The following is a 27,137-nucleotide window of genomic DNA, read 5'->3' on the forward strand; positions in this document are numbered from 1 at the left end:
TTTGGTGATATTTATAGCACTATCCTTCCTAACTATTCTAGTGGTGTTGCTGGTGAGGCATAACTAAATCACAAGTTAACGTAAGTTTGGCAAACGAATTTATATTATTGATTATTACAATATAGGTGACTAAGTTGAATAATTTTAATATGAAATTCAGTCTTATGTTTGAATTAAACGACGAAAACATAGATTATAGCCGGATATAACTTAATATAGAATGAGATTCAACGTACAGTACAATAATTGTAGCCGGAGAGTAAAATACACTTAAATTTATTAAATGCAATATTTATTTTTTACGTAGATTGGCAAAGGCCTCCTGGAAATCAATATACAAAACATTACATATTTAATGATACTCGTTTGCTTCGTTATTGCATCATACCTGCAAGTATTTATAAATTAAGATCAATATCAATAAAATAACTATACGACCACGTATTATTATTGAGATGAAAAGTACAGGTATAGTAATAACAATACTTAATGTGCCTTGAACACGTATACAACTATGTTGTGTGAGTGAGTCATATATAAAGTACCGATTTAAAATTTCAATTAGCGCACAACAACTTGAACTAGAAAAATGTTCGTTTTGATACTCGTATTTATAAAAATTATAACACAATTTTATATCCAGCCACATATAAATGGCTGTTTAAAAATTTTCAATATAGTTGTACGGATATTTCATATATGATTTTACAGAGTACGGTGGTATATCGAGATAATAAAATTTGTTGAGCATTGATATAGGTATTAGTCCAAGTAGTAACTTCGATAGTCTTTCAATACTGTAACAAGTGCCCCAGATATTTAAACGTTAATTACCATTGTACCATTGTAATTTGCAAGTACTGTAGTCAAAATAGCTTTAAATAACTTGAATATTTATAGTATAACAGTAATGTCCTTACGGCAATCATCTCTAATGCGACTACATGAACTAAGATTGACTAAAATGCAAATATAGAAATAAATATTTTACAATTAATACTATAGCAGAAATAGTAGCTCATACCCAGTACTTATATTAGAAAGAGAAATTAAGCTATTTCCCTTGAAAGCCACGTACAAGCAGAGTAAATAGCATCTCATTTCGCATGAATCGGTAGATTTAATAATATTGCGCATGGTGTAACAGCTGCAATAATCTCTCTCCGTCAAGTTGTCTATAATGTGTACTCTCAGAGTCTCTGGTTATAACATCTTGAAGTTCTTCAATTTCACTTTTTAATTTACTTTTCAACTTTCTACGCATGTCATCTACAAGCTAAAGCAACACATGGCAAAGTTTCAATCATTAAATATCAAAGTAATGATAATATCGTATTTTAAAAATAACCGATTCAATACTGAATATTTAAACTAAGACTTACTCTATTGTGCTCCTTCTCTTTGATTTTTAATTCATCCTTTTGGCGAGAAACTTTCTCTGATAGCATAGCAAATTGATCACGATAACTACGTAACATTAGAACAGAGGCATAATTTAATAATTACAGCAATGAAATGAATACTATCATGTAATCACAAGTATTACTAATTTTCGAGAGATTCCAATTCATTCCTTCGTTGCTTCGCATGAATTTCCCTTTGCTCTTTCGTATACTTTGTCATATATTGAAGATATTCTTTCTGTATCTTCAAAGCTTCTTCAAATGTATCTTTAAATATCTGTGTGAAGCGAAAGTAATGTAGTAAAATATCCAATTTTTCAGTTAGTTCATAAGAGCTAGGATAATCATTTGAAAAGAGAATGACATTACAGGAACGCGAATTAGCATTGGCTACAGTAATGCATAGAATAATACCTTTTCTTCTTTTGTTCTTCTTTTTTGCATTTTTGCTCTATGATTTACAACATAGTCCTGGTAGTAACGACGAGCAAGAGCTGATGATATCCGATTGTTATGAATTTGTGATTTCATTGCTTGTTCACTACGACACCTTTCCTTATAATCGCGCTAATTTTTAATCATAATTTCTAGATTAGATTTGCACAACCTATAGATATTTATTCAAAAGAAAAGATTGCTTATGAACTATTTACCAGTCTACGATTAAGGCGGATGTCTTTCTTCATAATATTAACCATCGCTTGCTGTTTCTTCTGCGCTTCTATTATCTGAGCCTATGAATCACATGAGTGATAAATTATCATAAGTGTCGATTCGAGTGCACTCATCACAGAAACAAATAACTTAACATTTATTAAATTACTAGCTTTGATATATCTCTCTTACTCTAGTTTCCGGATGCATATAGCCCCCTTTTAATTCACGCTCACTCTCTAATTGAAAGTTGTAATGGTGAAGTTGCTTCTCCCTCAATACCTTCTTAGTGTTCGAGGATACTGATGAATGAGGGAGTTCGCTTTCGACTCTTGACATTACTTTTTTATCAGGCAACGATACTAATCCCATACAGTCAAAGCAATTAAGAGATAAGAAAGCATAGCAGAGATCAGATACCAAGTTAAATAATTCATCCGTCATTATGGCTACTATATTAATCTACTATAAATACCGTTTAATTTCTCCTTCCGGAATTTCCCTTGACGGCCGCCGAGTGAGCTTGGATAGACAGAAGCTTTGCTTGTATAAATAGTTTCAGTACTTGGTGTCAGATTTTGACGAGAGACTAGAGTCCCTTTGCCTTAAGTAAAGATACAGAATATAGACATCAAATACATACAATTTGTATCTTCGTTAAATTTACTATCCTGTCCATGTTTCATTAAAAATCTGATTTATTAATGTCAAGTAAAATATTAATAATTATAACAGAAAATTTTTAATGTTGCATTGTAATGATGTACTTTTTGGGTGATGTTTCTGCTTCTTCTTGTTCTTATCGTTTTTATTTTTAAATGCTACCTACAATTCATGATACAGAATAAAAATTTAAGAGAATTAACAAGCAATTAAGTAACTCTTCAAAAAATATTGTAGTAATATACCTTCTTCGTTGCAGTAATTTCTTCTTTTCTTTCTAATGATAAATCTTCCAGCTCATGCTGATAAGAAGACTTTAGCAGTTCAAGACATAATCTTTCTATCTGCTTTTCTCTCTCTAACTGCCGCTGGACTTCCTTAGTTTGTAACACATTCCTATTCCTTATTTTCTGTATCAAATCTTTTGCGGTCTCATCATTAATATCCCTTCTTTTACTTTGCTTACGAGTAGGACCACTCTTTACCTCATCATAACGATACTTTCGATCAACAATTTTAGTGTTATTAGTGTTGGAGAAATATTTCTCTTCATTACTCAAGCTTCCATCGAATTCTTCCAAACTACGATCTCTTACGTAGTCAGCAAATCTTACAGATGGGTTTCTACTATAGGAATCTACTAAAGGCTCCTCTGTAGAAATAGGTTGACTAGGAAATGTAGATCTTTGCTCTCGTAAGTTTCTAAAACAAATAAAGCACATTAACGTCAACCTATATTTGGAAACCTAAATAGCGTACTAAAAGTACATTAAGAATAGCCGATACCTTAAAGTTTCCTTTAATTGAGCATATTTGTCTTGATTCAATTCTGCATTGTTGCCAACTTCATTTGGATTTGTCTAAAGAAATATAAAAAGGATAGAATGACTTAGCAATTAAGATTGATTTGCTGAATTGATACTTTCAGCCTTGATATACCACATATCTAGAAAATAACACATTTTAGTAAATAACCTCTGAATAATCGTCACTACATGATGCTTTTTCAGAAATATTCGTTATATTATTCTTAAGATCTTTAATGTCGATTTCTAAATTTTGATATCTTTTCTTCGAGTCATTCTTTTCAATTAATGCATTACGATAGTTTTCAGTTTTATAAAGCTTAGTGTCCGCTGTTGCCAATTTCTTATATCGATTGTTGTCAGTCGTATTTAAATGCGACGAGTCATGATTCTTAGAGCTTAATTCACTACTCGATTCGAAGATACTGTTACGTTGAACTTCGTCACCAGAATTAGCATTTTTGGACTGATAATCTTTTAACTCTTTCGTTTCTGGTGGCGGCTTAGTTTCTGTTAGTAGCATGTCGCTGTAGTCGTTCTTATTCTTGGCTAACTGGCTGTCAATCACAGTTTGCCGATACTCATGCTGCCTATCAGTTTTATCTCCAGTATGATGAGAAATCACTGAGGTATATGACGCTTTTTCTACTTTATTCCCGTCTGTATTGTCCAATCGTGTCAATCTTTCATCATCTCCAAAGGACTTATTATTACTTATACGATTACTGATAGAACCCTTTTCACAAGATTTGTCACCATCCATTAACCCTCCTAATTTAGCACCCACTGGATTGGCATTGTCGTATTTATTTTCAATAGATTTACTCCAGTTTTCCCTTATAAAGAATATTATTAAGTAATAATTAAGGATTCAGAATAAATAAATAGGTAAATAAATTAAAAAGTGTTTTTAAGTAGATAAAATTAGTTACCCTACCTTTGAATATTTATAGCTGTTTCGATTTTTTCATCAAGAGAATTACTTTCAGAGCTTTCTGGAGTTAATGAATGACTGGATAAGCTTGATTGTAAAATTAAATCTGAATCATTCTGTGATGATAACAAGCTATAATATTCGTCAAGGACCTGAAAATCATCCAATTTTCTGGCTTTATCATCGTAATCTCCTGATATTTTATTAATTTTCTTCCTATTTACTTTGTGATGTGCTATGTCTAGCTTAGGAGTTGTCACATTATCAACCTCCTGTCTTAAATCATCATCATTTAAACTATCTGTAGATGAAATGGCATCGTTGGCTACAGCCACCTGGGCAATTAAATCGTATGTTGAGTCAGAATCGCTGGAGTCTTGATCGGATGTCACACTTTCGCGGAGATAATGTTTACGAAAGATTTTTGTGTGAAACTTACTGCTTGCTGCCTTTGATGTATCCGAACTATTAGACCGGACATTATCATTCATAAAATCTCTTGAAATAAGCTTCTGATTGATATTTTCTTTTTCAAAGTCACTACTGTCGTTTTCTAATTCCTGTTCTATAACGGTCTTAATGATCGATTTTCCAATATCATCCAAGCCATTAGAGTCTACACTTTCGGTATCACTATCAAAATCTATACCTATAAATTATCATTTATTGATAACGGATTGTTATAATGTAGTAATAGGTTAAGGGTATAGATATTTTTATGTCTACAAGTATAAAATCTTAGCTTTACTCACTAATCAATTATACAAGAGAAGAAATTTATTGATAGTATGGTATCTTTATAGTAATAACAGTGAAAAAATAGTTTCAACTTGCGCTAACCTTCGATACTGTGAGGTTTTTTCCAATCTAAGTAACATTCTTTAAGTCCAAAATATATTTCGAGAAGAAACTGTACGCGAGTTAGGCTACCTCTAGCGATTTCTTCACCGGAAATATGTGATAAATCAGTTTTTAAGATATCTTTCGCCAATGAATCGATAAGCAATTGGCAGTTATGAATGCGATCTTGTAATCCTGAAGGGTACTGAATATAATCTATTGCAGAGATTATGAAGTGACGTTTAGATGTGTTGAATGACACTACGTAATCTTATCCGCTGAATTCATATAGTTTAATAGGTTGTATTACACGTTAGTAATATTTTTCTCACATCTAATTTGTACTATCATGTATCACTGAGTATAAAGTGCTACAAGCATAGCAAAAATTAGTGTAAAATATCACGTGTAGTTCTATAGTTTATTTTAATACTCTGACTATATTGCATATGATATCCTTTTAACATATTGTCGTGTATGTATATTGGTTTTCCTAATAACTCAGGGCTAACCTGGCGGTAATCTATGAAAAAGGCCACGATATATATCCGCAAAGACTTCCACTGTGCATTCAGCTAAATGTTGAATTCTTATTTTGGATCCACAACGTTTCAACAGTTGATTAGTCACATCGATGTAATCTAAAATAGTTTATCATAATATGGCTAAGTTATGTGCATGCTATCTAATTATTTTAGGAATTATCTGAATTGCGACAATCCGTATCAACAGTTGTAAAATATTGAAATTAATTTCATTTTAAATAATATCATATTTTTTCCTTTTATCCTATTCAAGCAATATCAGTCGAGGATATCATAATACCAACTGTATAATTACTGTGCAATTCATGTTGCTATTGTAATGCCCTTAAGTTTATCTATCTTATGAAGATTGAAATTGTTAGACACCTACCAAGATTTGGTATGAGATCCATAAATTCTTATTACTACTGCAACCCTTCTTGTTTTAACCAATACACTTGTAGACCAACTTTTTATACAAATATCTATATTATAGCTGAGAAAATACAACCATTTACGTTTATTGCAAAGTAAATATGATCACGCGAGTGTATGACATCATTTAGAGTGTCAATAATTTTGAGAAGACATCGAAATTTTGATCATTTGATAGAAATTGTATGACACTATTTACATATTAGTCTAAATGGTCAATTTTAAACCTTGAATTTTTAGCTCAAGTCTACCTTACGAACTAGATAGGTAGCTCGTATAGATGGTGCAAGGGTATTTTATTTTATAGCCTGTGTCAACTTTACTTTTTTAATTTGATTTAGGTACTGCAGTCTGCAAATGAAAACAAAATACAAGTACAGTATAAACGCGTCTAAATTGTGCCAACTTTATAGTTTTAATTTGATTTAGGTACTGTAGTCAAGTCGTGCAAATGAAAAGAAAATACAAGTGTATATGCGTATCTATTGTATCTTATAGCCTGTGCCAACTTTATTTTGAAATTGATTTAGGTACTGCAGTCTGCAAATGAAAACAAAATACAAGTACAGTATAAACGCGTCTAAATTGTGCCAACTTTATAGTTTTAATTAGATTTAAGTACTGTAGTCAAGTCGTGCAAATGAAAAGAAAATACAAGTGTATATGCGTATCTATAGTATCTTAAAGCCTGTGTCAACTTTATTTTGAAATTGATTTAGGTACTGCAGTCTGCAAATGAAAACAAAATACAAGTACAGTATAAACGCGTCTAAATTGTGCCAACTTGATATTTTTAATTAGATTTAGGTACTGTAGTCAAGTCGTGCAAATGAAAAGAAAATACAAGTGTATATGCGTGTCTATTCTATCTTACAGCCTGTGCCAACTTTATTTTGAAATTGATTTAGCTACTGCAGTCCAATCCTGCAAACGAAAACAAAATACAAGTATACGTCGTCCATTGGTCATTAAATTATCTGATCAAGCTTGATGTAAATTGATAGTAATCCATTACTAATTTGCACCATAATCCAGTCGTACAGCACTGCATATCAGTTAATAGAATATTGTATAAGTTACCGGTTATTGAAAATGAAAGTAATTGATTAATTTAGTATAACTGGATTCAGGTTGATTACTGTAAGGGTATACGTGTCAGGTACATAGCATAGGAACAGATTGGGCAGTTTATCTGTGAAAGGATGGATCTCAATCTACGTACAGCATAACGTAAAATGGAAAATGGAAATAGTATCATCATGACGGTTATTGCACTACAAGGATTGAAATGGATAGTTTTAGACATTTTGTCCATGTTTCTATTTTACGATCGTCAAGCTATTGACATCTTCAAATAATAATTGATGAATTAATAGTATTATCAGAGCACCGGTAGCTTTGCAAACAATGTTTGCCCTTTGCTTGCATTGGCATGACACCGAATTGACTGAATAATACATCATTTTCACCTATCCATCCTATTGCCTATATCAAGTGCTTACCCCAATAATGGGAAATGACTGTTAATTTTCGACAGCAGTGTTGAAGGTTAAGGCTGACAAGGGATCCACATAACCAGAGAGGTCAGTAAAGGGAAATCAGATTGGATCCTACGGTTAGGCTAACTTGACTTGGCTGGCCTTGCAAAAATTCAAAAGCGAAAGGCAACGTTCGTTTGCAGTCCAATTTTGAGTTGAGGTACAGTATACCGTACAGCACAACTTGAGTTCGTACTGAAGTCAGTACAGTACGCCGTAGCGTGACTACTGTACAGTGTACAGTACTGTAGTTTAAAAGTCCATTTTCTTCTTTACTGTACAGTACTTTACTTACAGTATACTGTACTGTACACTGTACTGTACACTGTATTGCGCTAGAGCAGAAGTCACATGACTTTGTCCTGTCATACAGTACTGTACAGTACAGTGTACAGTACAGAAGAGTGCTAACTTCCCAGTCCTGTACTGTACAGTACTGTAGATTTCTAGCAGTCCTGTCCTGGTCTTAAGTGTACATACAGTACAGTACTGTACTGTAATGTACTGTACATTGTGCTATCTTACCGTTGCATCTACTGTACAGTACAGTACAGTACAGTACCGTGACAGCTCCGTACTGTACTGTAATGTACAGTACTGTAGATTTCTAGCTGTCCTGTCCTGGTCTTCTAAATAAGTGTACTGTACAGTACTGTAATACAAATTTGCTACAGTACGGAAGAGTGCTAACTTCCAGGTACAGTACTGTACATTGTGGTATCTTACCGTTTCATCTACAGTACTGTAGCGATCTTCACCACCACGTCCGCCTTTGACTGTGATCTGATTTTTCATTTTTGGTGGGAAAGAAAGTAAAGTGACAACGCTCTATTTCAGCGACTCCGTTCTGCTCAGTCCAAAACCTGGTGATTACTCATACCAGTCTTACTTACTAGACACGCCATGGATAACAAGTTTGTGTCATTTCAAACAGCAACATCGTTCTAGTACTGTACTGTACAGTACATTACTACTACACAGAAGCAGAGTAACGCTTGATTTGAGTCTCTTTTGACACTGTAAGTCTGCAGCCAATTTCTCAGTGCTGTTAACTCTACTGTCTACTGTATATACAGTAAATCAATCAATCAATAAATGACTAACAAGACTGGATGGTCTGGTTCCGGTCTACTGTACTGTACAGTGTACAGTACAGTACTGTACAGTATTACAATTCACTGGAGACTGGAGTGGGCTGTCTACAGTAGTTTGTCTTAGCCTGTACAGTGTACAGTCTACAGTCTACAGTACACAGTACACAGTGGACAGTACCCACTTGGCTTGGCATCTCATCTTCTCAATAAACACCCTTCAGTTATCAATAACATAATCAGTGACCAATCGCACTTTACTCTTCCACTCAACCGTAGTTTAGCACTCACTTCTTGCTGTAGTAAAATGATTCCAATTTTTCTAGTGATCGGTAATCAACGCTTATTACCTCTACTCTAATATAGTATTATGACTACGTATCGTTTCCAATCGTTATCTACTTACTGCTACCACAAATCGTAACTAAAAACGCCATCAATCCATTTTGCCCATCATTGGGTATCACTGCGCTAGCGTAGTCCAACTTCAAGAGACGTTGACGTCGACTGGCTTCCGTAACTTTTTGATTAAGAATATCAAGGAAGAAGAAACACACACAATCGGTGGAAAATTGATTCATTTATTGTTGTCTGTCAGTGGCACCGAAGATAGAACAGCGATTTCGCTGATATGGCTAGCCCAGAACGCCAGCATGGATATGGCATTAATAAATTACGCTTAACTAGTAAGTAATAGACTGTTAGGTAACTAGCCTGGTGTTGATATGACACTTTTTTTCACAGCTATTCATTATAGGCGACGATACCACTATTCCCTAATGAAAGCCTCATATAAATTAAACTCTTTATCTTTGTAGCGGAGATTATTTCATCAAAAGTCATATTTTACCCTTCATAGGGGTACATTCCCGCAGTCTTTCATAGTTGATTCCATCTTTAATTTTGCAACCCTTCATTATTTTGCAAAACTTTCGCTGCTTTCAAGGCAGACACGACGAAAGTTGATTGCTTCCATAGTATTTCTATTGTTTCTCTACTTTGAAGATTCAAAGTCGTTACCTTCGTGACCATTTTTTTAATCTTTTATTACTTTTTTATCTTATAAACATTCAATGCAGGCCACCACATACATACGACCATGTAATAAAACCTACTACGCTTAAAAATAAATTTCTCCAAACCTTTCCCCACATACATTATTACTTGTAGCATATCGCAGTAAGCAGTAACGATCGTGTTGATATTGACAAGCCATTAACCGTACTGTACTGTATATACACAGTACTCTGTGGTGTTATTGAAATGATTTGAATTAATGGATAGGTCTGTAGTAGTATACTTTGCAAGATTGAAATCCAGTACAGTATGGTAGTCGGTGATTATTGATATGCTCTATTCATAAAATTATGATCATAAATTCTCCAAACGTTCTGTTAAACGATTATAATAATCATTGTTTGAATATCTAAACTGTTGTCATCTCTGTTTTATGCAACCCGGAATAGTCCTAGGTGCCAAACACTTAGCCAAGAAAGAATTTTTTCGTAAGTTGAAATCGACTTACTGTAATTTGATTTATTAAATAATGCTGTCTGTCTTGTCTTGTCTACATGCTATAGTATTACTTTACTTTATATGTCATCACTCGTAAGCTGGACATATTGACTAACCCTACACTTGTATACTGTACTCGTCCAAACATTCTCGACGTTTCTAAATCAACTAGCCGTTTTGGACCGTTTAGTTGATATTTTTAGGATTACAAGTTACCGTTGATACCTACTGCACTGACAGTTTTACGTCATCGAAATATATTACTACTCTCTACTACAATTAATATGATACAGTAATGTGCTGCTCGCAAATGCGGCGATATCCATTGCCATCCATCTAGTGCAAGAGTCTTCTTCCTAGTCTACAGAGTTTACAAATGTTGTAACGATAAACTCTTCAAGTGTACAACTGTACATGTCCAAGTGTGGCGTTATCATTATAAATACGTGTACTATTTCAAAATCTTATAAGTGATATGGCAGCTACAATTATCGCCAGAAATAGCAATAGACTTTTCTCTTCTTACTACTTTAATGGAATAGATTGAACATGTAGATTGTAAATTTTACACGAAATATTCCAGACATGAGATTCTCCAATAGGCCGTCATGGCTATTTCTATGTGATGGAATGATATGCTAATACACTGTATGGTACGGCACCCATGGCGTTAGTGTAATTGAACTGCCATTCTTTTTGTTGTACTGTACAGTATCACAACTTAGTTCGCAGTACAGTACTGTACACTGTACACTGTACAGTCAGGTGTGTGCAGTGTGGTGCTGTACAGTACGTACTGTACAGTATATTGACCATATAATACTGTAGTATAGTGAATTCAACAAAGCGACTGCATTAGCTCTCGACTGGTGTTAAAATTTGTCTTGATTTATTGCCATTTAGTTATTGTGTTATGATCGAAAGCTTTTTAAAAGTTTCGTAGGCACCCTTTAAGTGCATAAATAGAAAGTCTAGTACATTTCCAGTACGACTGTATTATTCGTTCTGTCTATTTTAATTGAAAGAAAATCTTAAATCAGTTAGTAGTCTGTAATCTTGCACATTCATTTTGTTATGCGTGTTGACGGAATGTTCATCATCAATTCAATTTTAAAATTTCCGTTTAGGGCTACCTGATCCTTTCGCTCGTATAGCTGTTGATGGTAGTGGCCAATGCCATTCCACGGATATCATAAAGCACACTTTAGATCCCAAATGGAATCAAAATTATGACTTGTAAGTATTAGCGCACCAATAGAGTAGAGTACGGTATATTTGCTAATAACAGCAAGCATATTCATTCTTACACATACTGGATGTAGTACAGTATTCGACAAGGAAACTACCAATACGATCCAATCAGTTAGAAAGGTTATTGCGATCATTTCGGCTCTGTTATAGACATTGTTTATCATGTTTGAAGAATCGATATGCTCTAAAAGATTGGACTATACTGTAGCCAAGTTGATATCAACAGTGGAAAGATGTTTTAATCATATACGAATATACAATGCACGCGTACACTAACAATATTCTAGTTTTACTATAGCTTACGCAGAACAAATTTCCATTTTCCACAGTATCAGGCCAGTTTTTCACTAGATATTTTAGTACTTTCTTGTATTCTTAACCCGGTATACTCGTAAATATAGAAGTATTAATGTCAAGTTAAGATACACATTTACCCTTCATCTATGTTTCTTAATAGCTTTCGTTTAACGTCAAATACTCCGTTCTAGTATGGCAATGAATTTAAATTTTTAATTTTATGTAGGAGCATCAGTAAGCATGATTCAATTACGATAACCGTTTGGAATCATCGTAAAATTCATAAACGACAAGGTGCTGGCTTTCTCGGCTGTGTCAAAATTGTTGCCAATGCTATCAATCAATTGAAGGATACTGGATGTAAGATTGATATCAACCATTCAGCCATATTTTTGTCACCTTTTGAAACTTTCGCTTATATCATATACAACTTCCATTAAATCGTAATCAGTCATTAAATTATTATATTTCATTCTGATTTTAAGATCAACGACTGGCTCTTGGGAAAAGCAATCAGCGTGATGATTGTACGGTAAAAGGAGAGATCGTTGGTTAGTAGTTATTATACGAGTAATTCTAAAAGTCATCCTTGTTAAACTATTATGGAAATTATTTTTTTAAGTCCGTTTGTGAATTGCGTTTATTAGTATCTTTAAGATCCCGAGATCGAGTATTATCATCGCCAGGAATTCCACAATACTCTATTCAAAATTCAAATCTTTTCCGGTAAGGCTAACTTCTCAAGTACATAAAGCAAGAATTAGCTAGAACTGTCCGTTACAGCCTTTATGTTATCTACATAATTCCATATTTCATGGACACCTATTTTATAAGTTAAAAGTCATTTATGTGATTAGTAACGGTTACTAGAAATATACAGTTGAATTTGATCTAAAATCTATTGTCAAATACAGAAATGATGAAGCAACTCTAGCTCCTAGTAATACAAGAAGATGGAATGAACAATCAAGGTATGAATGAGTTGCAAGAAAAATATCGATTGATCATAATAACTGTTCTAATTTTTATTCTATAACAGCGGCCGATCTTCTGCAAATCCCAATAAGCATTATTCTGGAACGAGTTCCCCTTCAAATCAACATGCACCTTATAATGGAAATTGTGCTGTTTCGAATACAATACCTAATAGTAATCATTCCTCCCGAGGTTTGCAAAAGCCTGGAGAAGAAAATGCCATCAGATTAAGCGTCCAGCAAGTGCCGACATCCGAAAGATACGGTACCTAATTGTGCTCCTGTCAATGGTACGGGTTCTTTTGTTCTTAAACTATTTTTATCTATTATTATCCTGCAGATTTACGAAATAGACACCAAGACCGAAATCAGATTCATCAACCAACTATAGCAGATTCTTTGCTAAGAACTGGACCCTTAAGGTAGGAATTTAAATATCTCAGATATAAATCCAATCTAATATTCTAATACGGCATTTATTCTTTTACGACGGTACTTTTGTGTAGAAATTCTCACGATTTAGCAGGCAATTTAGGTGAATTACCCCCTGGATGGGAAATGAGGCATAATCCCAATGGTAGAATTTATTTTATTGATCATAATACGAGAAGAACTCAAGCTATCGATCCAAGGATAGCAATAAAATCTGATCAAACAGAAGAACGGTGAGTTTGAAACGTCTATCAGCTTCAAAGCAGGTTATCGATTGAAATCAATTTCTCTCCCATGTAAATAATTTTCATTGTGTACTTATTTATCGATTCTACGACTACCAGCGGGTCGCTACATCCTAAAATTGACTTAGTACAAAAGTGGAGAAACTTAAAGTCAGACCTATCGACACTGCAACCTCAAGTAAGTATATTAATATTGTATTTTATTCGGTATTATCTTATTTTAACTATTAAAGCTATCAATAATACCGCTATTCAAACGCTCTTCGCGCTTGTTTTAAAGGTTGGATTCACAAAAATTGAAGTTACACGGAGTGATGTATTCGAGGTTATATTATGCAGCATTGCGCAGCCAGGTCATAGTTGACTATAATATTTACCTTACGATTTTATCTTCTCCATTTGTTAGGCATCATATAATCAAATTATGAAAATGAGACCAAAAGACCTTAAGAAAAGATTGACTGTCAAATTCAAGGGAGAAGAAGGATTAGATTATGGTGGTGTTGCTAGGTAATGAAATTAATATGGCTTTTGATTATAAGAATACTTGTTTGACTTAGTACTTCTGTTTCAGAGAATGGTTACATCTACTTTCACATGAAATGTTAAACCCTAGCTATGGTCTATTTACCTTTTCTGATGATGATATGTGTTGTTTACAAATTAACCAAGACTCATCCATAAATACGGTATACTTATTTTCATTTTAAAATCTAATTACCTACTTTACTATAACAACCTAATATGGTTAGATTAATTACTCTTTCATATGCAACAGAATCATCTTTCGTATTTCCATTTTGTTGGTCGAGTAATGGGCATGGGAGGTAATTATATCTTGAAAGAGTAGACTTAACCGAATATGAATATATATATATCGCACATGAAAATTTACTATTGCTAGTAATGCTAATAATGCAAAAAATTTTTCTCTGCGCCGATTTATAGTATTTCACGGCCATCATATTGATGGTACTTTTCCAACACCATTTTATAAGGTAAACGTTAGAATAGAATTATTATACAGCCTAGCAATAATCAAGTTCCGATGCTTTTTAACTTTTTTCAACAATCACTAACAATGTCATTACATTTTGTGATCTTTCATTAGCAACTTCTTAATAAAGCTTGTACAATAGAAGATTTGGAATCCGTTGATCCAGGCTTTTACCGCAGTCTTTGTTGGTTATTGTAAGCATTTTGTAGATTTTTTAATTTTTTTTCATATTTGATAAAGTTACGTTTAATATACATTATTCTTGGAAATTATTCTTAGAAATAATGATATCACAGATGACTTGGAACAAAATTTTTGTGTTGAACATCAATCTTTTGGAGAGATTGTTGAATATGATCTGAAACCGAATGGTTCGGCAATTCGTGTGACAAACGATAATAAATATGAATATGCCGAGTAAGTTTAAAAACTTTCGAATCTGTTACATTTAACAGTAAAGAATGTAGCTACGGCTTAAGTTTAATCTCTTTTTATATCTTTGTAGGCTACTGGTTAATTGGAAATTAACACATGGGATCGATGAGCAGTTACAAGCTCTAAAGAAAGGTTTTTATGAAATTGTACCTACATACCTTCTTAAGAACTTTCATGAAAAGGAATTAGAGGTGCATACATAGCGATACAATTTTTATCAAAACAGAATCATGATCTTAACGATTTAAATATTATCCATGAATATTTTTACTAGTTAATTATTGGAGGATTAAAGAAAATAGATATTCAGGATTGGAAAGCTAATACTCGCTTGAAGCATTGCACTCCTAGTACGGACGTTGTCAAATGGTTTTGGCAAGTATGTTGACCATAATTTGTAGATTTTTGCTGAAGTTTGCTTTATACTCGTATATCAAAAATTGGCTGATATTCAAATATTACTTATCTTCTTATCTTGCCGCAATGTAACTTGTAACTTGTATATATTAGATTGTGGATTCTTACTGCGAAGAGGAACGTATGAGACTTCTACAATTTGTAACCGGTTCTAGTAGGGTACCATTGCAAGGATTTGAAGCTTTACAAGGTAAAGTTCAATGCGATATCTTAATTTAATCTTTTAGTTAGATGGCATTATTTCGCTTGTGTAGCCAATCTTGAAATTGCAAGTAAGTTATTAGATCACGTGCAGACTAATGTAACTCATCACTGATTGCAAATTCGTAATTAGGTTCGCTTAGAGATGCTACTGGATCAAGGTTATTCACGATTAATGTTGTCGATATCAATACGGATTGTTTACCGAAAGCACATACCTGGTATGATAATATTGTTGCTTATGATTATAGCAATATTAACGATTAGTTACCTAGTAATCTAATATAACTATCTGACTACTTATTATGATACAGCTTCAATCGTTTGGACTTTCCACCTTATGAAAATTATGACAAGATGTTGCAAAAATTAACTTGTGCCATTGAAGAAACGTGTGGATTTGCGGTTGAATAGTCTTTGATAAAGTGGTTGTAAAATTCGTAGAAAAGATGCCAACTATAAGTTGGCTGAAACAAGCTCATAGCATAGCTACTGCTACCTTAACTCTATGAGTACGAACATTAAAATATTTTGATTTAACCTTGGAACAACACTCGATACCTTGAAGTTATCTACCACTGGAAAGTCAGTCATTTATTGCCATGAGAGTGATTAAATATTCATGCAAGAATTCAAACGTTACTGTATTTATACAACATTGTTGAATGAATGTTATAATGTAAATTGTACAGCTCTATAACTTTTTACAGCGTTATTGTTCTTAAAAGAGAATGAAAAAATAATTTAGTCACTGGCGTAATCAACACAGATGATTTTATGAATACAGATGACTCATAACAATGTAATCATTTATAATATATATTACGGTATCTCTATCACTCTAATATAAGAATATTATGTGTACCTTACAATGTATTCTTACGTAAAGAAACTTCCATTTAATGTATGTTTCCATTTACACTTGATGAGTGAGATACAGAAAAGAATATAATTATCATACTCGACAAAATATAATTATCCCAGAAGTATAATATGCTATACTTAAATATAATATCGTTTTTAAAATTTTATATTCACTTCAATTGAAACAATCTGATAAATCGCCACTAGTACAACGGACGAGTTCAGGATAATTGTAAATGCTCGCTTAACAAACTGTTTCAATCTTTCTTTTATTTGCACCTATATTGAAGAAGTTTATTTGTGACGATTGATATAGATTGCTGTACCCAATAAAAGAAATGATTTTATTATTGATTAAAAAATAAGAAACCGTAATCAATGACCATATTTATCATTGAACTTACGATTTTATGCTCGCGATGATATCAGTTAAGGACAAAGTTTGCGACATAAATTTGTAGCTCAAGCATCTCAGTAATCACAGTCTTTCATATACTTTTACGGGTATTCGCAACGAATTGTTTTTAGATTGATCAAATCATATTATAAGTATTCACCTACTGTATTTCACATACCTATGCTGCTAATTTAAAAAGTGTCCTGTCGTACCTAGCTATTTCAGATTAATAGACACCCTAGTTGTAATTTACTGCATTTATGAATTTTAAATATATTTTTTGAATGATGACAAGTTTGGAAGCAGCTTTAATGCAATATTCTAATTTATTCAATGAAAATTCACAAGCCTAGATCCTATTTATTACATTATAATCAAACACAAAATAATCGTTATGATATATAGTTATATGTACGCTTACTTTAGATACGATTCTTTACTTATTTACTAGGTAGTAGATGCAATGCTCTCAGTGATACGTTTGTGTACAACAATAAATTCGCTATTGGGAGAAAAACATTAGCTTGGCAACTCTTCCTTAACCGAAATTTGCTGTTTAATTTTATTCAACATTGCCATCGAAGCTGCAAGCATGTGATCTGAAATCATGGTGCTTTCAACCTTTATAACATTAAAGTTTTCCGGATAATTCCAATAGGCATGGTACTGGTCAGTATTATATTGACTGAAATTAATGAAAAGAATATCTGTTTAGGTTTACGTGCCTATTAATTCATTCATTATACAGTTGTACAGTAATTCCTAGTTAAACAAAACGTAGTGCTACGGTATTTAGCTCTAATGAGAAGCTTGAAGTCATCAAGAAAGAGAAATCAATGTTTTCCTTTGAAAATTCTAAGTATTAAATATGTAGCAGACTTAGCTAAACAACTATAATATCTCCTAGTAGAATAATTTCATTCGTACACGTCAAAATAAAATGAAATTATTGTGTCTCTTTTACAACAGCAGATACATCAATCTTTTTTTATGTAACACTGTACTGTATACGTTGAAAATGTTTCCTATGGCTTCTCAGCTAATTCTATGAGAAGTCTGGAATTTTTTCAATTTGGGGTAGTGTTCTGTTAATTTACACTCCGTCTAACTAGAACATTTTTTGTAGCTGCAGTTAGCGTAGTGAAAAGCGTCGGACGTTTCACTTTGGCGATCTAAAACAGTTTACTGTCAGCAATTTACAGTGTCACATATCCCTGAAGTACAAAATCAATAGTGGAATTTGCCAGCGACCAGTTTCTAATAGGTTTCTTTCTAGAGGTCCGTGAGTTTGCTAGGATAAAACTGACTCTGAATTAAGTTAGTCGTCCTTGTAGTAAATTTCACTATCGACTTTGTACCTCAGTGAATTATTCATAACATACTAGCAGTAAATGCCGGCTACAATAATATACAGCAATGGATCTGGCATATCATAGCAGGATTGCAACCTTCATTTCTATATCACATACTCGTCTGAGTTTATTGTCGTAGAATTCACTTATTTACTCGCTCACTCACTCAGTAGTTTTGAGTTTACTGTCGTATAATTGTAGAGTATCTCATAACAATATAGAAGTACATCTATCATGGAGCCAATGGCCTTCATTTCTTAGTCATAGGCTTTACTCCATTTTCAACGCTATCCATAAAGAGCTCCAACTAGTTCTGACACTACTGATACACCCCTACAACGTCATACTGTACTCTACTCTGCTCTACTTGAAGGAGAAACAGTAGCTACAGTACCACGAAACGTAGCCGGCATACTGAAATACTGTATAGTAGTTTCAGTGGCGACATTTTTTCACAAGGAAGTAAAAATTCTGAAGAAAATATAAGCTAAAAGACAATTTTGGATTCCATTTCTATGAATTGCTTTAGTAAACTATTCCTACTTGTTTGTAGTCTCTTTTACTAAGTGGACAATCCGACCAGGTAGATACAGTTTAGCGGATACTAATGTCTTGACGTTAAATTCATTGAAAAAATCTTCGTCGTCCTCATCTTGGGTAATGAGAGGTAAAATGGATTTCTTTTCTTCTTTTCCCGGATCATCAATATCTTCATTTGTATCTGCAACTTCTACATTGACCTCACGATCTTCTCTGTCTTGTGACATATAATTGGAGCAACAACAGCAGCCGGCCAAAAAGACTTTATACTAGCGGTTATAAAACAATATTATTATTATATTGAAGTGTCTATTAGAACAGCAAGTTCTTATTCTTGGATACTGTAGTAGTATTACTTTATTCATGCTAGTTGCTCATTGGATCTGTAAATTCAAGTTTACCTTGGGAATTCGACTTGATCGAATAGTCAATAGTAATTTGTTTCTTAAATCTTCCATATTTTGAAGGCTAACCCTATCAGATTGAATTTTTGAAATAACTCTGTTCAGTGTATTAACCAATGCTGTAGTAAGAAAGCAAAATTCAAACTAGAGAAGATCGGAATTTCATCAAGAATCTTACTATTAGACGTAGAAGCGAATAGGCCTTACCTCGTTACTAAATCACATCCTGTGACTACCGAGATGACGAAATCTCGTGCGTATTTTGAAAGTTCAAGACTACAATAGGCAAAGAAAAAAGGGAGTGCATGTATATGAAATAGGATCAAGTTTGATACCGATTTAAATGATTTACAAGTCGAGTAGTAATAATTATTGGGACATGTCAATGATTCTCTTAGCTAAATGCTACACCTCTAATTTTTTTCTATCGCATTATGCAACAAATTGCAACGCGATTGAATATTATCTTATATCCAAAATAAAATTATTCACAATGCAGCGTAAATGATATAGAACATGCTGGCCATGAGAAGCCGATCATTTGAATTAATTAACAATGTACAGTACGCGGAAAATAGGACTAGGCCATTGCATACCAGCTCTAAAAGAGGTAGTTAATTTAGATGTCGTCGGTTTCACAGAACTGTAAATCTAAAAAATTTAATTCGCAAGGGGAATTATATAATTCACTATTATTGATTACTCTCATGAATGGAATGCGACTAATACATTAGTATGCTGAAATACTGTGTGTACGCTATGGCACTACATGCTAACTCCATTTCTAGAGACATTGATAGTAGTAATGGTACATTCAAATATAAATAAATTACCCATGGCTCAATGCCAGGAAATGCGAGTGATAGTTAATGACAATGACGGAAATTAAATACTGACTACTTGGTTATATTACATATGCGCATTTCAGTTTCATAGTCGTAATTTACCACTGATAAATAACCTACCTAACGAGTCCGCCAGGCGGAGAATACGCAAAACATCGTAGTTTAGGATAATCTGGTTTCATTAAAATGGATAGTATTGCTGCTACACCAGCTCCTAACGAATGTCCAACAATAATCAAATCGTAATCCTAATCGTAAATTAAGCAATGTTAGCAATTGATATCGTTCGTCATTTGCTCAATTATTCATTTACTGTTGAAGCAGATCAAGTTAGGTTGTTATTCTCCTGCATTTATTATCCAATATCGATGTCACATACGCGTATATCTAGTGGTTATTTCAATCTTAATTTCTCTTATTGATCTTACCGGATGCTCGTTGAATGCAGGCTCTAATAATTTTTGGCTTTTTAATTTCTCCTTTAATACTTTAGCAGATTCACACATACCCTAGTAAATGTTATGGAAGCATTATTTTGACTAAATTATACTGAACTTGCAATCATTTCAATGGTAATGCAAGTACACCGCATCACCATGAATCTGAGTAAAACGTATCATCCACTATTGAAATTTTACTATCTAATTGTTATCAGAATGATGCAAAAATTCGTATATAACGTAAGGAGTGTAACATTGTTGCTTAAGTAATAAGTACCCTTTAATAAATTTAATATCATGCTGTATTATTGATTAGAGAATCGTGACTGCTAAATAGACATAAAACGTTATAGCTACCTTATGGCCAGATGTATCGTGATATCCAGGAATGTCTAACTCTGCTGGCACCGCTAATAAGTCTGTTATTGCGTCATTTAAAGACATTGTCCCACGGATTGCTAATATAACTTTCTTCTTGCAGTGGTCATAGGCGACAAAAAACGGGAGCTCGTATAGCTAGAATCAAGTCAAGTAGAGATTTAATTTCGTTTTAAAGTACAGTAATTACCGTGCAATTAACTATGTCTAAGTTTCAAATAGATACAATGAAATGATTAATTTTCTATCAAACTGTCAATCTTATGATTATACTGTACGGGTAGTAGTACTAGACTATTAGTACCTAATGAACAACTATTCCACTATTTGTGCATCCTAAGTAAAATCCCAAAATTTCTGTAGGAAATACGTCTATTTATAGTACTCACATCGTTACAATATGATGCAACAATAATATCCTCATCGTCAAATCCACTTTGTAACTTTAATGCGGCGTAATTACACTCACAACAATTATCATTTATAATGATCGTGCCAGAATTGCGTAGCGGACGCGCACATGAGCAACATCTAATAAATCGTAAGAGAAGTAAAAGGAGAATAATGTTTACTAATCATGCATAACATCAGGTAAATAGATAGCTACATCTATCCAAATATTAGATTGATTTCTATCAAATATGCCTCATTCGGTATCCCAATAGAAATTTCAACGCAAACATATTTGATACTCAACATTTCTCTAATCTATCTAGTAACCTATATTTTGGTACAAGTTTGCAAGGAGCTGTTAGAAAATGCTGTAGAACACATAATGGCCAACCATAGGCAGCATCAGCATAATGAATATAATAGGAAATGTCTTGAAGAATATTCTCTTCATCCTACGTAAGATTTATAGAAAATATTTAAATAACAACTTATTTATCCGAATTCCTTGCCTATAGTGAACAATACTGTATCTATGGATACAGTACAAAGCAAACTAGGCAGTAAGCTTAATCTCTCAGAGGTTACTTGGGGTATTTTAGCGCGAAGTAAAAGGATTTAATTAAATAATGAATTTCTTCGATTGTATAATATTTTTACGCCGTATATCTAAATAATAATTGTTTTATAAAATCGTTAAAACCGATAGCATCATACTACAGTAGATTTGCAAGGCAAACTGGTAATTTTCCAGTAAAGATTGACTTATCATTGCTGATCACACCGCTATGGCATCAATGTAAACGAAAAATGTTATGGGGCTTATCCAGGTTTTATTAAACGTTGAATTTAGGGTTATAAACAGCAATAGATTGGTATGCTCGTTATGCACTTCAATTATTATAAATTACATGATAACCGACTAAATAGTTCTCTATTTGAATTCGAAAGTAATTGGTATGCCAAAACTACAGTATATAGTATTCGACTTGCTTGCGTGATATAAGCAAAAGTTTTTCCTTGTAAATTATCACTTAAGCTGGATGTATGTATGTTAAAAGCATAGCTCTAACCCGCAGAGTACGATATTGAAAAAGAGTCTATAAAATTGGGGGAATGGACTGGCAGTAAAGTAGTTAACTTTATCAATTTTTTAATTAGAACTTAAGTCTAACTGATATTATAATGTCAACTAATAGATAGATTATCGAATATTTTTAATTGACATGAGAACTATACAACAATGAACCTGATCGATGAATTACAGAATACCAGTATACGTGTACAATTGTGGTACTGTTAGACTTAGTAGTGACTTAGATAAAAATCATGTTTATAGAACTTTGTTAATTATTGTGCTTATTGTAGTTAGAAGAACGGAAGGCATTGGTGTATCATCTTTGCGTGAGTCTGTTTTAGCATTATACCTGGATGGAACATATTGTAATATTGTAACCAGATAAAGGGCATATTGCTTATTCTAATTCTTACTGCGTATGAGTGTGGTACATATATGTGATTAGATACTCTGTAGTTCAGTATTTTAACCTGTTAGATGGGGTTATTTCGATGTTAATGTAAAATAATTTTCAAACAAATTTTTGTCGATTAATATGCTCGAATACATCAATTAAATTTCTGTGTTATTTCACATTTTTGCCTATGCTTACAGTAGATTAAGTTTTGAGATTGATAAATTGCATAGATATAATTGAAATAATTGTGGTGGATAAAAAGTGCGGTTTATTAATCAGCTGTGAAACAGGCAATGAAAGCTGCGTCTATTCATTAAAGTTAGCGCTTTAAATCACGAGAGATAACTTAATGATATTATTCATAAAAAGTGAACAAACATTTTTCTTAATCTTAAATCTTATACCCACTATTGTCAGAACGATATCCAAGACGACAACAATGGCATATGTCAATTGCCATTTTCATTTAATGAATGATGACGTTTGGAATTAAATAATCATCAGATAAAGGATATTAGTTTTAGATAGTTCCTCTTAATGTGCAATTTTAAAATAATTGCTTTCCCTATACCCAATGTTCTACGACTAAATGATCTTAATCAAATGTCATACCTTGTTGCTCAAATCCATTCTTCTAGCTGGAGTAAATTGCTTTCGGATCACTTGCTGTTCAAACGTGATTGAATAACAATCATTTCAGATTAATTATTTGTGGAATATGACTTGTACATTGGAATTACATTACTGTTATAAATAAACTCGATTCAAGACAACAATGAGGTTATAGACAATGTCAAGACGTTATGTTATTAAACCTAGGCAATCGGTCCAACTAATACTAAATATAGTCTATATGTATTCAAACGTAAGGATAAACAATCCAGACACAAGTTAACTTAATCGTTTTACTGAAGGGTAATTTATATTCATCTAAAAGATGTCATTTATGCTATCGTTTTTACTGGTATTTAGAATATGAAGTTTCGCAGCATCAATTAAATGGAAACTAGCAAAATCACTCCGGATTATGTCTTGCCAATAAAATGGTACGATAAAAATCGTTTTACAAATGCGTGTTTTTACAGTTAATAAATTAAATCAGCTATAGTATACTAAGAAATAAGAATTATTTCAACAAATTTGTATTACCGTTCCTCTCCATGGTAGAATATATTTTTCATCATACCGTTGTCGTTGTTGTAATAAGAATAAACCGGCTGCAACATCCGTAGGTACAGTATTTGTATTTCTGAAAAAGGTAGCGAAGATGGTCGCTAAATCTGTATAGATTGCTTGATTACTGTCATTAACTCTACTGCAGCAACACAAATGACGACATCTTGTTTCCCATACTTGCTGAGCTAATTTGTAACTAATTGATGGATCTACGAATAGAAAATTAGAAATTTATTATAATTATATCATAAAATCGATCATCAATAGTCTATTCAGGAATTTTGATCTCAATATTTTATCAATAATAGTACGATGCCCGTTTATCTAAACTGAATTAGTAAAATCTTTACTTATGATGCCTTCCAATATCTTCAACTGGGTTATTTATTTTCTATACGATCTATGAATGACTTCTGATGTGTTACAAGATGCTATAGATTCTTTCATTTCGGTTCGTCTCATATATTTTGAATGACTCCGCTAGTCATTCGTTTGGTGTATAGAATAGCTAAGTTAGTCTTAGAATGAAATATTGTATATTATTGAGGTTATTCAGTAATAGCATTGGGAGCAGATTGAAGCACAAACGTTTCTACTGATTGGTCTTATCTTACTCTGTGGTATGGTAAATTAGTACCTATTAATGGCTTTAATATACAGCAACAACTATGGAATAGTTGTTGCTGTTATCTTCTCTCTTATAGACATTTATCTAATCATTCGGTATTTATCCTCTGACAGTAAAACTTTTATCATCCTCTAAGGTATAATTAGTTATCAGTTTTAGTTATTAGTAAACTACGTGGTTGGTATTGTTGTAGGGAATCGCAAGCCCATTAATTTTATATCCCAATCCATCACAATGAATTAACAAGCTATTTTCTTTTATCCTTGTAGTTATCCGATGTACTACAATCTGTTTTAACTAATGTATTAATTTCACATTATAGTACTTACCCAGATTACCGTCTCGTTTAACTGATCCCAATGGATCAAATACACAATAGGTGAAAATAATTCCAAAAGCAAGCAGGCACCAATTGGTTATCACAGCGACTTTAACGATAATGATATCTTCATCTGGGCAATGCCGACTATCATCAAATGACCAATAAGTGCCTAAAATATTCAAGGCTATCTCGGGTATAGTAAAAAATAATCTTAAATAAAGTAAGAGCGGCATTTTCTGTCTGGCTTTGGCGTTAGTTATTGTGCCACGGCTGCTTATAATCCATGTTGCGCTGTCTATTATTAAAAGTACCACCAATAATACAATAAATGCAATCAAAAAGACTTGAATTATTCGACCACTTGGACAGTGATAGCTACTTGCGTGAAGATGGCAGACAATACTGAAAAATATCAACCTATTATGGTATTAGGTGTCTGATAGAAATCAAACCTAGCAAGGAATTGCAAATAAATATTTAAGGGTATTGTGAACTAATAACGGATATGTTAGACCGGATCACAAATATAAAAAGTTAGCACCTTGCAAATAAAAACAATAATGGATCAATTTGATTGATATGATATCCTTGTAGAGAAATCCGAACTTTCTTCTCTGATATTATTTAGCAATACAGAAGCATTACTTTGTTATGATCTTTTATCTCTTAATACAATGATGGTCACATTGATCAGTTATTAGACGCTGATAACCAAGTTCTGTATTAAGACCTTGTTGCCAGCAATTCCTTATTGGTGTCATTTGAGCAAAATGGCTCACATAGAGATCTATTTGATTCACAAACATCGAACGAAATCTTTGACAGTTTGTGTAATTGAGTTATCGGGCGCACAATCAGATGAGAAATTAATGGAGATTTAAGCTTAAAAATAATATCCAAGTTCATCAATAATCCATATACCTTCTCCATACATTGCAATTTTTTAGAGGGCATTAGGGATTTTTATTAAGAAGTACTCGAGCTAAGCTCTCCATGATCAATCCCCTTTAATTAAGAACTCTCTAAATATTATAATGGCTTGCGGTATTATCTTAAATTATGTGATCAAATATGATCAGTAATTGCATCTTTACGTTTCTCAGTTAAGAATAATTGTTCTACTATGTATTACTATTTCTAAATACGTGTTCTGCTACTTATACTAAATTTCCAACGAAAGTGTTTACAGTTTCTTTCCTGTTAGCTTTATACCGATTCAGCTGCCAAACAAACAATAAAGTACACAAACGTACAGCTTAATAAGAGAGGAAATGTGACAATAGATGTAAAATTATTTGGATCAAATTGACAGCGAATAATTAATGCGCTACTAATGTACGACAAAGACAAATTATAACTTTTATTAAATATACGGCACGATACGTTAACTACCCTAATTTGGAAGATACTCTATACTTTTCCAAAAAGGCAATCAGCTAAAGCTGTGATCGACTGCAAACATTGTCTCGCCTATATGTTATTTTACTACTCTTCATTTTTATTACTGTCAATTGAATTAGCGATGTAATCATTATATCGTTTTAAGTATTAGGTCAACGATTAAGAATGGTAAAGTAATCTAGACTAATAATATGACTATTTCAGTATCATTAATTTTTATAAGTAGATTACGCGTTTGTATCAATTGTGGGAATTCCCGCTTTTTTAAATAATTGATTTTAACAAACTCAAATTTAAAACATCGACACACTTTTTCAACATTGAAGCCTCATGAAACATATGCTTCAGTTCTCCTGTACGATAGCAGGATCAGATACAAGGACAATAATTGTAGTAACGATATGGAAAAATTGTAATAAACGAAAACTAGATAAATTGCAGAACTAGGAGTAAAACGAATACTACTATGCCCGTATTTGTAGCATGTAAATTGTAATTACCAAATTGTTCGTAATATGAAACTGAAAAATCCAAAGCAAACCAAATCATCGCTGCCAATGCCCCAATAGCGTCCAAATGCCGTCAATGCCGGCATTGCTTGTCTTATTCAGGAAAGATCTTTTGAAGGCGCTAAAAACAGTTTCCAATCTTACTCTGTGTAATTGATAAAATGTAAAGGTTTTAACTGCAGACTTGGCTTAAATTAATTTACTACAGCATGCAGCTTAAAATATCAAGCGCTATAACGATCTATTTGCTGTTCGATTTTGATTTTAAATACTGTATATTGTTCTAACTGTTAACTTATTTGTAATAGACAGGCAATTGCATATCAACAATTTTTAGGTACTTCTAGATAGCATTCTATAGTTT

General features: G+C 32.9%; 4 protein-coding genes across 4 annotated transcripts; 1 reads left to right on the forward strand and 3 right to left on the reverse strand.

Moving 5' to 3' along the window:
* Window positions 1-292: 292 nt before the first annotated feature.
* Window positions 293-2,501, reverse strand: TRIADDRAFT_53541 (uncharacterized protein; the record flags this gene model as incomplete). Its single annotated transcript, XM_002109984.1, has 7 exons — window positions 293-322; window positions 921-959; window positions 1,383-1,467; window positions 1,547-1,680; window positions 1,818-1,970; window positions 2,057-2,137; window positions 2,250-2,501. 7 exons carry the CDS (start codon window positions 2,499-2,501, stop codon window positions 293-295), a joined length of 774 nt encoding a protein of 257 aa, XP_002110020.1.
* Window positions 2,502-2,783: 282 nt separating this feature from the next.
* Window positions 2,784-6,237, reverse strand: TRIADDRAFT_53542 (uncharacterized protein; the record flags this gene model as incomplete). Its single annotated transcript, XM_002109985.1, has 8 exons — window positions 2,784-2,882; window positions 2,966-3,422; window positions 3,507-3,580; window positions 3,696-4,362; window positions 4,464-5,109; window positions 5,301-5,516; window positions 5,813-5,941; window positions 6,216-6,237. 8 exons carry the CDS (start codon window positions 6,235-6,237, stop codon window positions 2,784-2,786), a joined length of 2,310 nt encoding a protein of 769 aa, XP_002110021.1.
* Window positions 6,238-10,338: 4,101 nt separating this feature from the next.
* TRIADDRAFT_21320 (uncharacterized protein) lies at window positions 10,339-16,066 on the forward strand (the record flags this gene model as incomplete). The annotated part of the gene is made up of 21 exons (XM_002109434.1): window positions 10,339-10,393; window positions 11,531-11,639; window positions 12,178-12,311; window positions 12,437-12,502; window positions 12,599-12,677; window positions 12,991-13,190; window positions 13,266-13,347; window positions 13,432-13,590; window positions 13,702-13,780; window positions 13,883-13,927; window positions 14,009-14,112; window positions 14,177-14,291; window positions 14,381-14,429; window positions 14,551-14,600; window positions 14,714-14,793; window positions 14,879-15,016; window positions 15,105-15,225; window positions 15,309-15,413; window positions 15,545-15,641; window positions 15,786-15,873; window positions 15,967-16,066. 21 exons carry the CDS (start codon window positions 10,339-10,341, stop codon window positions 16,064-16,066), a joined length of 2,055 nt encoding a protein of 684 aa, XP_002109470.1.
* Window positions 16,067-17,432: 1,366 nt separating this feature from the next.
* On the reverse strand, window positions 17,433-25,096 carry TRIADDRAFT_53544 (uncharacterized protein; the record flags this gene model as incomplete). Its single annotated transcript, XM_002109986.1, has 12 exons — window positions 17,433-17,598; window positions 18,809-19,074; window positions 19,207-19,279; window positions 19,417-19,485; window positions 20,175-20,302; window positions 20,483-20,563; window positions 20,852-21,010; window positions 21,262-21,403; window positions 21,593-21,717; window positions 23,350-23,403; window positions 23,887-24,122; window positions 24,871-25,096. 12 exons carry the CDS (start codon window positions 25,094-25,096, stop codon window positions 17,433-17,435), a joined length of 1,725 nt encoding a protein of 574 aa, XP_002110022.1.
* Window positions 25,097-27,137: the final 2,041 nt, after the last annotated feature.

The sequence above is a fragment of the Trichoplax adhaerens genome, genomic scaffold, assembly GCF_000150275.1.
Source record: "Trichoplax adhaerens TRIADscaffold_2 genomic scaffold, whole genome shotgun sequence".
Classification (NCBI taxonomy): domain Eukaryota; kingdom Metazoa; phylum Placozoa; class Uniplacotomia; order Trichoplacea; family Trichoplacidae; genus Trichoplax; species Trichoplax adhaerens.